Genomic DNA, 12,850 nt, shown 5'->3' on the forward strand with positions numbered 1-12,850 from the left:
TCTGCGAAGTTCTGAGGTGTACTTCGTTCATGTTCACTGCCTTCTTCACTCATATCAGTACTCATACTGCACCCCCGAGTGTAACGGTCTGGAATTTATGTAAAAAAGTTAACGGCCTGAATCCTGAGACTTTTATTTTACTCTTCAAATGATTTTTATTTTGCATAGTCCATAACTTTAGGCCTCCTTTTGGAGAATATGGAGCAGTTCCTTGAGGTCAGTTAATAACTGGCAGCTCTGTGGCTGTGGGTGTGTCTGTGTCTGTGTGCGTGTGTGCAAATGCATAAATTGTTGTAGAAATTAGCAATCTGATTGACACGCGTTGTGGTTTTTCATTTTCGGCAGGTGTCTAACATGGCAAGAATGGCAAACCACACACACTTCCTTTCCTAACAGCATGTGTGTGTGTTCTGAAAGTACATTAGGTAATCTGTGTGTATTTCAGTTTGAATAACAGAGAAGCGTTTTTTCCCCTCAAGACGAAATAAGCATTTACATTTTTGTGTTTCGTCCACTCTTGATTTAAATCTGCCATTCGGAGAAAGCAACTATGGCTCATTTGATGGTACTTTAAAAGCACAAACAACATTAAAATGTTTACCACAAGTGAGCAGTTTCACATGAGCAGCCTATTTGCTCAAAGACTTACTGTGCTGACACACACTTGTCACGAATAGAGATGGTTGCCACGTTGACTCCTGGCAACCAGGGAGTTTCTGTAGCACTTGATTTATGTCTCCATTTTCATTCTTCCCTGTGTACATTGCTTTTGACAAACAACCTCTAAGACAGCACACATATTGTATTAAAGCCATTGTTTCTGAGAGAGAAGGTTTTAACTGAGGTTTGAGTTTCTCTGTGATGCTGACAGCACTTGATTGCATCTCATACCTGGGTGCTTTGCAGCTGTAATCACAGTAGCAAATGCGCTTTGCTACATAATATGCATGCACACTGTTCATTGTGCTGTGCACGTGGTGTTTAAGGGGAGAAGGATGGGAATTATGCACGAGTTTAGGGATGTTTGGCTTGTAATGGACATCTTGTTCTTTCCACAGGGTTTGCAAGTGAAGGCAGATTATGTTCCCCTGCTTCAGTCCCTGGCCACATATGGATGGAGGCTCACCTGTGTTCTGCCAACTCCCGTAATCAAAACTAACAGGTAATGATCCTCATCTAACTATTAAAGGGACATTAAGTAACCAATGACCTCTAACGACCCCTGTTGGCAACAAGCAGGAATTGCATTAGCAGCAACTCCATGCCTTTGTGTAACTTTTTACCAATTAAAAACAGCTCCTTTACAACAAAAAAAATAAGTCATAGCCCAATATAGAATTACTCTATTACAAAATTCTAAATTTTACTTAATTGAAAGTACAGAAGTGTTATCAGCAAAAAATGCACCTATATTATCAAAAGTAAAAGTACTCATTAGGCAGAACGGCCTTTTTTTGAGCATTACATTATCATATGTATTATGTGAGCAGCATTTTAATGGTGTAGCTGGTCAAGGTGGAGCTGAGTTTTGTAGGAAGGAAGGAAGGAGAAACATTAACTACCAGAAAATGGAAATACTGAAGGCAAGACAAGTTAATGTGTATAGCACTTTTCATTAGCAAAGCAATTAGGGCTTTATGATAACAAAAAAAAAACAAAAGATGATACATGGAAATTTTAAAAGAATGAAAATAAAATAGAAGATAGAAATAAGCTGAAATGGAATAAAAAATATGGAATTCATGCAATATGAACAAAGAACCGTCAAGTAAAGTACAAACCTTTACTTACTGTAAGTACAGTACCTGGGTAAATGTATTTAATTATGTTTCAGCACTGCTCCTAAATCATTTAAAACTCGCTGGATTATTCCGAAAATACATTGTCACTCAGTTGAAACAAGAGTCTACTTCAGAAAGTTGACCTTTGGGAGAAACATCCTCTTTTGTTAAAAGTTCTGTGAATAAATTGTACATCAATTGAAAATGTCATCACTGCTGACTTTTAGCTTTGCTGTGTGGAGGCCACTCTTAAGTTCAAACAAGACCTACAAAGTTTTTCTTAAGAAATGTGAAGCTGAAAACTGAGCTTCGTGTGAAAAGTTACTTTAACTTAAAATCCAAAGATATTATACACCAGAAGTATAACCTACTGTATATACTACAGTATCCCTGTGAAAACTGGAACACAGTATAAATCATAACTCACACACACCTTGTCTGTTCAGTTCAAGTTATTGTTCAAAGAAATACGACAGCTTTTAGAAAATATTGACCTAATTCTGTTCCAATTTAGGCTTTGAGTCAAGCAGCAGCTCTCACTGTTGGTGGAAAATCTCTTCACAGAAATGTAACGGTCCCTCAGCTAAGCCTGCGCTGAGTCATCACTCGTGGCTGCTATATGAGTGTACATCCGCTTATGGTCAAAGGCCTTGCATGTTTTTCAGGCACCCTGAAGAGCTTCAATTCATAGCAGAATTTGTTCTTCAACATGCTGATAATGTAGTGTATGAATCAAATATTTCAATCCGGTACGGTTGAGATGTGAAGTAGGTAGAAAATAGAAAATAAAATGAAAAAAATATGTAGTTTGGTATGGTGCACTGCCATTCCTACCCCATATTTTGCATTAAACGATTGGTTCACTTTTTTTATTTTTTTACTCTCAAACCCAAAATCGAAAAACTGAAAGAGCAATTGGCCGCTGTAATTGTCCCTGCTGTCCATACTGGCCTCAAAGAGATCCCTTCTATGTTAAAAGCAATTTCAGTGTAAGTTGATAAGAAAACAAACTCCACCTGAGTCCACGATCTGTGCAAAAATAATTTCTAAATTCAGCTGCATCTGTCATTTTGGTTTCAAATTTCCACTTCCTGCCCTTCTGCTACAGCTCAGCAAGGCTTGTCCTAACAGTACAAAGAAGGAATTTTTTACCAAATAGACTGTAACTCTCGAGAATCCTCATCTGATTCATCATTTTTGCTAAACTTTATATGCATTTTTGCACAGACGAGGTCCACTTACAATAACACCACAATCTCTTTTTGCCCAATGTGGACAAGAGGAATGATTACACTGACTATTAACAATTTGAATGCACATACAGGCATTTAAGTATTTGTTTAAAAATGAAAAATGTGAAACTATTCTTTAATATAATGTTGTCATGTGTCATACTAATGAAGTGTGCATGTAGTATTTCCATCAGTGCACTGACCAATTGTTTGCTCTGCCCCCACCTCAGCTGGTCATGTTTGTTGCTCTTTCACAGCATAGCTGATTAATTACCTCTCTATTTTCATCCTTTGTTTTTTTTCTACCTTCCCTCTCCCTCTCTCTCAAAATGCCACAACACAACAGCACAACATGGCTAATTAATCAGAGTCGGCCTAGATACAGTACAAGACGGAGCTCATTTCTCTCCCTGCCTTGAGAACATTTTGCGCGCAGAAATAATGGTTGATGATCTATTTCAGATTAGCAATACTCATTACACTTGTTTTTGTGGTGTTGACTCCTCCATTTTTAAATAGCAAATTTGCAAATGCACGCTTTTTGTAGTCTGAGGGTTTGCAGACTGCACTTCATCTGGAGGGGTCGGATAAGTGTCAGTGATCTCAGCAACGTCTGAAATTAATGCTAACTGGTGCTCAGCGGCTTCTCCACACAACATTAATTCATGTAGTTGTCTTAGAGCATGCATTCATGTTCGCCACATTCAATTAATGCAGATGGTAATTACATTTTAGAGCCATTAACTACAGTAAATGGGAATTTTTCGACATTAAGAATGGAACAAGTGAACAAGGAAAGAAGAAGGTTCAGACAAATTAGTTAATTATTGAAGGTATCTAAATTTGTTGGAAACTAAATAGTGATCACAATATACATTATAGAGTCATTATCTATAGTTGTTTTGTGTTTACATTTTTTAGCATCTGAGCATTTGATCTGTCAGGGTTTTTTTATTTCAAGTGTGCAGTAGACTTCTCCCCTAAAGATGAAGCCACCAACAGGTACATTCACCCATAAATTGACACAGGCTATTGCTGTTCTGTATGGCTTCAAGTTATAATAGTGCGGCGGACACTGACAGCCAAGAGTAGGTTCAGTAAAGGCCTGTAATTTTCTAAGCCATCCACTCCTCTCTAGCTTAATGGGCTGGGGCTTTTGCTGGGAACTCCGGGTTGGTTTTCAGCTTTGATTCGCCAGGAAGCCATCCAGCATTCTTGACAGCACGAAAATAGCGTATGGATAAATGGTGGAAGGAATAAGGTAATGGAAAAAAGAAGTTGTGGTGGGCTTTGGATGGTTTAGATAGTAAGCCTTCTGCTGGAGGAGTCTCAAACCCATTTGATGTTGAAAAAGGGAAGATTTGTTGCAGGCTTTTAGGGTTCTACCACGATCATAAACCTGCCATCTTCCCTCATGTGCAGGGCTGAGCGGGCAGCTTAACTTTAGACAGCATCTAACCTTTGTGTGTATGTGTGTGCATGTGTTATTGAACTGGTGTCAGATAGCTGCATAGGACAACATATCTTATTTTAAGCTATATCCAATAACAGCAAAAGATAAATAGAAGGAATAAAGCAGAAACAAACAATAAAACTGTCACATATGTGGCTGTCACAGGAGATAAAACCAGAGGGGTAAAACTGAGTGGAGAGCTAGTAGTGAGAACACTGTGGACTATAAAAGGGGCTGTGCATGACAAAGATGAGCAGACGAAGGACTGAGAGTGAGCGTGAGAGACGGGAAGCCCACTCAGAAATGAATCTACATTTCCTGCCACGATTAATCTGTCAGCATGAGCAGATTATCCTTCTCAGAACACAGGAGTGTGACATGTGCATGGGATGGAGGATTATATTTGGGGAATTGAGGAAGAGAGAAGATATACATGTTCTGAAAAGCTGAAGATGTTCACAAGTTACACAGACATTAAGGAATTTGTCAAAATCTGCCCCATTGCGTGTGAAATATCAGTTTCCTTGCAAGACTCAAGGGAAATTGAGGAGAAACGACACTGACAGATGACAGCAGTAAAGAGGTTGGGCCACAAATGTGAGCCTATATCTTTAAACTGTCAGATAAGGGTGTGAAGCATGAGCAGTGGCCGGCCATCATTTGACTATCTTTGATGGAAGGTCAGAAAGCATCGGTCTGTGTTATCCCAGAATTGAACTCAAACGAATTATATTTATCTCGGAGTTCTAAAGCAATTTTTCAAGCAAAGAAAACAATAAATTATGAAGAATCTGTCAGTGTTTGTAACATTGTTTCTAAATGTTTAAATGTTAGAAAGCAAGTGGGAAAAGCTTATTTCCATCTCCTATTCATTCTCATTTTATTTTTAATCATTTCTAAATAAATTAGTGCCAAAAAAAGGATTAAAGAGTAAAATGATCTCAGAGTCTTGTTGAAATGTAACATCATTCATGTAATTTCCTCTTTCCCTTTCTCTCTCTGTCCTCATCCTTTAGTGATGGAAGTCTGTCCACCAAACAGGTTGTTTTCCTACAGAGACCCGTCTTGGGCCGAAAGAGGAGGGAATCAAAGGTACACGACCTCACATTCCTCTCTGTATTTCTTGGCTAATGTGGGGTCTCCCACCAGCAGTTCTGTAACCGGGTCACCATATATCCAAGGCCAACCATCACCTTCTGCCACCCCCAATTTAACAGCTGTTTTTGTTTTAAGTAGCCAAACACAGACAGCGCTGGACAAATGTGAACAAACTCCTCTCTGTTTGAGATATCAGGAATTCTTCAGCACAGACAAATGTGTTGTTTGGGGAAGCAGGGTTGGTAATGCTTTCTTGGCGACCCTGAAAAGTGGTGATAACCTCTAAAGCTAACCTTTGTCTGCAACGGAATGAATCCATGTTGATGCTTACTGTGACCTGAATTTAAACTGCCATCACAACAACAAATTTAATAGGCCCTAAGACTCAGGGAATTGCTAGCGTTAACAAGATTTTCTTGTCTGTTTCTTTGCAGTTTATCTCGGTTCTCGCTATATCCCCATAGTGTGTATAACCGTGCAGAAGTTGCTCAAGTAATTGAGGACATATTGCATTAAAATTTTGCCTGTTTGTTTGGTCAGACTGCAGGCCTTGAGGCCACCAATAACTCCCCTCAAAATGGCCTCAATTTCCTTCTCGGCATCAGTGAGACTCATTTGAATTAGCTCGTTATCCCAGCCCAATATTAGATCCACTGTGATCCATTCTTAATTAAGTCTGTGTGTACTGCCTTGTGCCCAAAAGCATATTTAAAGAGTTATAATGCATTCCACTAACATGCTAATGTGAACTTTGAATGTTTCAGAAATTGATCTTCAAGCCCCGGAGCAAGTCCAACAAGAACTGCATCAAAGACACAGCAAAGAACAAGAAGAAGAAAAAAACTAAAATGGAGAGGGACACAGAGGATCCCAAGATTCTTGATGACAAAGAAAAGGTTGAGAAAGAGGAAGAGAAAAGTAGGGATGAAAGGGTGAATGCCACCGATGTAGAGTCAGCAAGAGAAAGTGAGACATCGAAAGAAAGGGAGGTGGGGTGTGAGGAAGATAGAAAGGTTGGTGACGGGATTGAAATCAGCATTGAGACAGCGACAAAAGAGAAACGAGCAGAAAATAGCAAAGAAGAAGAGGGAGAAGAAAAAATAGCACTGGATGGAGTGGGGTCAAAAGAGAATGGAGAGCCTTTCGAAAATGGCGAGGTCCAAGAGGTGACGGAAATCGTTGCGACTGTCGAAACACAGAGCAAGACCAAAGAAACGGAGGATGAGGGCGTAGCAGAAGTTGAAGCTGTGATCGAAAACGGGGTTGCGACGGATGAGGAAAAAGACGAGGACGAAGAGGACGTGATCAAACGCAAGACAGAAGAGCCAGCAGGCGTAGAGATCAATGCCAAGGAGATAGTGGCGGATTCACTGGCCACACCGACTAATCAAAACCCAGAGGAGACTCAAGAGTAGCCCCGAGTAGTCTAAGTCAAGGTTTTTCCCTGCCCTACCTCTCAAATTCCCCATCTTAAGAACTGATTCACAGTGTTGTCCCTGATCCAAATTAAAGGGGCTTCAATCCCCATCGCTGCAACATTCTCCAAACCTACCATCATTCATAGACAAGTCCCCCGCAACCTGCCACAGTATAGACACAGAACAATTTCATGTAACTGCAGACATCAGCCCTACTGTGTAACCACACATACTGAATGTATATATCCAAAACAGGAGATTTTGGTGCAGGATAGTCAATGTGGAGACACTGGAATAATTGGATGAGGGGGTTTGAATACTGAATGAAAATTAGCTGCATTCTTCTTTTACTTATGAAGAATGACAAACAGTTTAGAGGCCTGGTCACACCAGCATGTAAAACAACAGCATTTAAAAAAAGATCAAAGGAAGCATAATCAATTTCTTTCTTTATCTTTTGCACAAGTTTGATACACAAATTTGCACCATTAACCAATCAATTAATAGAAACTAATCTTGACAGTGTTAAACTTTGAGGCAATGGTGACTCTGACAGTCAAAATGGAGGAAGCTATCGTATCTTGTTAGCTGTGTTGCACCAACCACTTTTACCTCCTCCTATTAACCTCCTCTGTCAGAGTATTAACTGCTCCACAAAAGAGGCAGCCTCTGAAACAAGGGTCAATGCTACAAATACCTCTTTTGAATAAACTGTGTGAACTTATTGTCCCGTTGGCGACTGAGATAACTAGCCAACGCTCAGACTCTTTATTGAATGAAATGGTGTATAAACCAGAATTTAAGAGGGGAGTGAACAGGACAGTACTGAAAAAATAAAAGCTAGGAAACTGTTGAGACTGACTAACACTTTGTGTTAGCAGTTAGCTTACAAGATACAGTAGTCTACCAAATATCCCTGCAAATAGTCCCTCCCTCATCAAGCCTCTAGAATTACAAATTTCTCAAAGGTACGGAAATAAATTGCGCTGCCACTTTCTGGTGTGACCGGGCCTTTTCTTTCTTTTTTTGACGTCAACTTTCAACGTGTCTAAGTAGGGTTCATTAGATACTGAAAGAATAACAGTTTTTTTTTTTTTACAATAATGGATAGAAGAAAGTTTTCTGCTTGCTTTTGAAAAATGATTTGAGAAACGTATCAAAACATGAGTCCTAATAGATCTACCCAGTTATAGCACCTGTTACAAGGTGTACTTTCACCTGAGAGTTGAGCTCTTTTCAGTTTGTGAAGTGAGCTCCAAAATCCAAAAGGCAGGCTTGACAGGACAAAGGCCTTCTTCATCCACACGACTGACAATATAAAGGCAGGTATGCTCAAAAAAGCATATTACGTGATCACAGACTGTATCACCATTTCTTGTTCCTTCGTTCTGTGCATAGAAAGTTCTGATGTGGAGGGAACTTGGAGGAGAACGCTGGTAGAGGTGAAGGGAAAGACGTTTGTTGCGACAGGCAATCCAAAGTAGGGTGAAGAGATAATTGTTTACGCTGAGCTCTAAGCCGTCAAGTGCTTCAAAGAGAGCCGATAATCACTCTTTGGTGTGGTGTGCTAAGCTCACCTTGCATACAGAATGTTCCATATTCAAAACCAAGTCAGATAAGGATGTGAAATTCAGCTGAATGTTTGCAGCTTGAGGGCAGAACTCATATTTAGATGCACCTAGTTAGCTTTTACATACAGGAGTGAGGATTTATTTCCACGCAAAGCTGCATTTTTAATTAAATTTCAAGTCAATGGCCACAAACAAAAGCTCTTGTCAGTGTGGAAACAAGGTTAAGCTGTGTGGTCAGGACCGAGCATTGTTGTTTACTGAGACCAAGACTGCAGATTGAGAAGGAGAAATTGAGACAAAGAAAACGGTTGAGAGCGAAAGAGAAAGACCACAGAGCATAGAGAGTCAAATAAAAGAAATGAATTGGCTCATTTAAAGTAACGACCGTTTGCGTCCCACATTCCCCACTGAGATTTCCTTCATTATTTTACCTCCAGCTCTTTAAGCACCTCTTACCAGACATCATTTCTGACAATAAGCAAGTCATAATGTGCTGTTTCACGGCATCAAGTAGCTTTCCATTTTAAAAGGGGGGTGGGTGGGAGGAGGTGGGAAGGGAGGAAGGTGGGTACATTCACGGTGTAGAGCTCTCATTAGCTCACTAATGGATTTTGTCAGTGGGGTATCTGTCAGGAATCATGCATTTATAATGGGGGTCACTTATTGAGGGGGGGTATTGACAGCAAAACACCTCAACATGTCAAGCAAATAGCCTTCAGATTTACTGGTGATGTCATAGGGAATCATTTGCACTGAGGAGGAAGAGTTTGTATTAAAAATTTTAAATTTAGCAAGGAAATTACACACACTTCATCATAAAATATGTCAGAAAACGTATTTATTAAAATGTTCACATTTGGTTAATCAAGAACTTAAACTACCTGCTGTCCTGCTTTATACAGACTATAATTTGTCATAATTTGGATCTTTTGTTTTAAGAGAATAGATGATACCTTGGTCAAGAGAAATGTCTCCTTTTTGGAGATGAAACTCTTCAATTACACACAAGTAAGATCGATTATGCTGAATAAGTGCTCTCCTTAATGAATCCACCCGCCGCTGAGATTTTTTAAAATGTAAAATGGCAAGTGTTTTTGTGTAGAGTAGAATATAAAAACTGTGACCAGCTTAGCCTTATTACTATACTGTAAATGGCCCACAATCTGCTTTTAGAAACGTCTTTTAGAGGCACAATGGTGATTTAAGTGTTATATGTTTGTTATAGTCAAACAAGAAAGTTTTGCTACAGTCAGTGTTGGTATTTTGAAGCTGTTGTTCCCTGTTTTATTACTGGAATTCAGAGTGAGGGGATAAAAGATTTGAAGTGTTTGTCTATATGAAGGTAATATGTTTTGGATTTATTTTTAAAATGTTTCGATTTTTTATTATTGTGAATGTTCTGTTTTTGAGTCAAGAGATTTCATGGTGACTTTGCGTTGCCTCTGCTGTTCCGCTAAAGCTTGCTAAAATGTATTTCTGACTGACGCTTTGAGCTACCTCCCGAGGGCTGTTGTTGGTTTTAAACCGAGGGGTCACAGCGTATGTGACCCCTTGAAACATATGCTCCTTGTCCTCTCGCCCTCCACTATGACAGAGCCCAGACCTGTGAGCGTGAGGTCATCGCTAATGGCAGACAAGGTCAAGGATCATATTTGGGCCGGAATGGATTTTCCACAGCTGTACACAGGAGTTTGCACGAGCACATGACTAATAACCACTATATTGAATTAAGATATGAAGTCATATCATAATATTCTCTGTGGTATTTTCTTCTTCTTTTCTTTTTTTTTTTTTTTTCTACTTCATACAGCTGCTTTTAGCTTTCGGCTGTTTGAGCTTTAATAAGCACTTATTGTATTCAAGAGATATTTTGTGCTGCCTCTTGCATCAGAGCTGCTGAGGAGCAAATGAGACTCAGCTGTCACTTTCACACGTTTGTCAGAATGTGACGAATATAAAGTATGAAAGGCAATACCAAAAGAAGCCTTTTGATAGCTGACGAGATCATTATGAATATATGAAATTTCCCTACTGAATCCTGGTCAGCTTAGTTTTCATCAGATTTAATCAATTTCTTCATTTTCTCCAGCATCAAGATAAATGTTTTAACTGTCATCTATCTGTTTATGAATATGAATTTATTTTAGTACTCCTGCCTTTCTCCTTTTTTCCCCCTTTTTTTTTAAATTTGAAACTGTGACATTCATTCCCCTCTGGCATCCTGTGAAAACAGTCAGGTCATATTCCACTTTATCTAGAAGAGCAGAGTTTGGAAAATCAGTTAAGCGTCGAGATGATCTCATGTGACTGTTTTTTGACTCCCACTACATTCCGGTTGGACATCCACAAACATGGATGATCGTAACCTTGACACAAGTTACAACCGGTAACCCTGTGTCCGCCCGTCCTACCTGAGGCCATGGCCTTCAGGGCCCCATCTCTCCCTGATAAGGGCTGATTGGTTGCAGTGCAGTCTAACCTCTGACATGAGCACACTCCAGGGGACTGTGGGTAATTGTGATATTTTTTTTTCTTGGTATTACGAAAAAGAAAAACACATAGAGGGAGAAAAAAAGCGAGGCAGGATTTGACACTTCATCAGTTAAATGATGCTGAACCATGTTAACTTAGCCGTCCGTGAAAAGAAGGAGACCTTTGACTAATGTTAGACTTAAATATACATTTGCAGCCTTCTACCCATTTGTGTAAAAAAAAGGGTAATATACAGTTTCCTGTCTTATATCAGCATAATTGTCTCTGAGCCTCAATAGTGGCGCTGGTGCAATCGTTCTTGGTAATGCTGTAAAAAATAAATAAAAATGTAATGGTTCATTTCCTGTGTGCTACTATGATGTGAAATGGGCAGAGTAGTAATGACAGAACATGATACAATAGGATGCCGTCATTTTTTTTTTCCTGTGTTGTCACTTTAGCTTGCTCACAGCCTCTGGAAAATGTATTCTTAGGTTTTTGTCTCTGATGTTAGTTTTTTATCACCTCGGCTGCCATCTTGAATGTTGAATATCTTTGATCATGTGCTGATGTCACTTGCATAGCAGTGTTTGCTATCGAGGAAGAAAAAGTATTCTTTATCTTTGCTATCCTGAGTATGTCCACATTCCTATTGTTCATGACATCTGTACAATTTGTATATTATAAAATGATTTATATTTAATGTGTACATGTATCCTTGCTTCTTTTGTGTCGAAGGAAATAAGGCGTCTGTTGTTTGTTAAGGCAGCTGCTATTAAAAGTAACTTAGATGCTGAAGCGCAAAAAGCTTTTTCAGGAATTACGCTGCAGCTCTGCAAAACGTATAAATGCTGTTTAACTTTTCCAGTTGATTTATACATCCTGCAATCCAGGGCATAGACAACTCAAAGGACCAGTGTGTAGAATTTAGTGGCATCTAGCAGTGCAGTTGCAAATTGCAACTTCCTTACTTCACCCTCCGTTTCAAAGCATGAAGGAGAGACTGTGAAAAATGTGAAAAGCCCTATTTAGAGCCAATGTTTGCTCTGACCGTTCTGGGCTATAACATGTTGGTTCAACATGTTGGCCTCCATGGAAAGCAACCTGCAGAGTCTATAGACAAAAACAGCTGATTCTAAGGTAACAAAAAATAACAATTCTTATTTTTAAGTGCTTAAACACTAATGAAAACGTAGTTATGAATATTATATTCCATTTCTGCAAATAGAGCTTCCTAAATGTTACACACTGGACCTTTATGTTGAGTCCAAGTGTAAGACTGAGTCAAGATCAAGTCCAAAACAAAAGGAGTGTCCATTTGAATTTATTCATACTGTCACATACATTGTCTTACTATTGTTCACAATGATAGACAACTGTGATATACATTTAATCACTGAGTAGTACAATGCTTTGGATGTATACAAATTTGAAACGTTGGTTTGAACATAAATTAGCTTAAACTTTTAATTATTGGGTAAAACTATGACAAAAAATCAAAGAACAAATAATAGTTATATTTGAAACAAAATACTGCAGTCTAGCAGAGAACATAACTCCTCACATTTGTGCATATAACCTTTAAAATGAGGATGCTTGGTTACTACATAGCAAAGTCACACTATGTAAAATAGGCATTACCTGCAGTTGTAAAAGACATTCAATATTTTATATTTATTTACCGTCTATTTTGCAGCCTTTCCAGTTTTGTGACATACACACAAGACAGAGACAACTCTAAGACAGAAAAAAAAACCCTCTGAAGATCAGATTTGTGTTCAACAGCTTTACCTGCAACCTTGAGAATGAGCAGACACAATGGTTA

The 12,850-nt window shown here is 39.0% G+C and overlaps 1 protein-coding gene across 1 annotated transcript in view; it reads left to right on the plus strand.

Moving 5' to 3' along the window:
• LOC127367641 (raftlin) overlaps positions 1–11,732 on the plus strand; it is a 98,211-nt gene extending 86,479 nt beyond the window's left edge. Inside the window, exons 8-10 of the mRNA XM_051407669.1 lie at positions 1,059–1,162; positions 5,483–5,558; positions 6,329–11,732. Of these exons, the coding sequence (XP_051263629.1) occupies positions 1,059–1,162; positions 5,483–5,558; positions 6,329–6,979 (831 nt within the window). The 3' untranslated portion in view covers positions 6,980–11,732. The remainder of the gene's footprint in view (positions 1–1,058; positions 1,163–5,482; positions 5,559–6,328) is intronic.
• The last annotated feature ends 1,118 nt before the right edge of the window (positions 11,733–12,850 follow it).

Source organism: Dicentrarchus labrax, unplaced genomic scaffold (assembly GCF_905237075.1).
Source record: "Dicentrarchus labrax unplaced genomic scaffold, dlabrax2021, whole genome shotgun sequence".
Taxonomy (NCBI): domain Eukaryota; kingdom Metazoa; phylum Chordata; class Actinopteri; family Moronidae; genus Dicentrarchus; species Dicentrarchus labrax.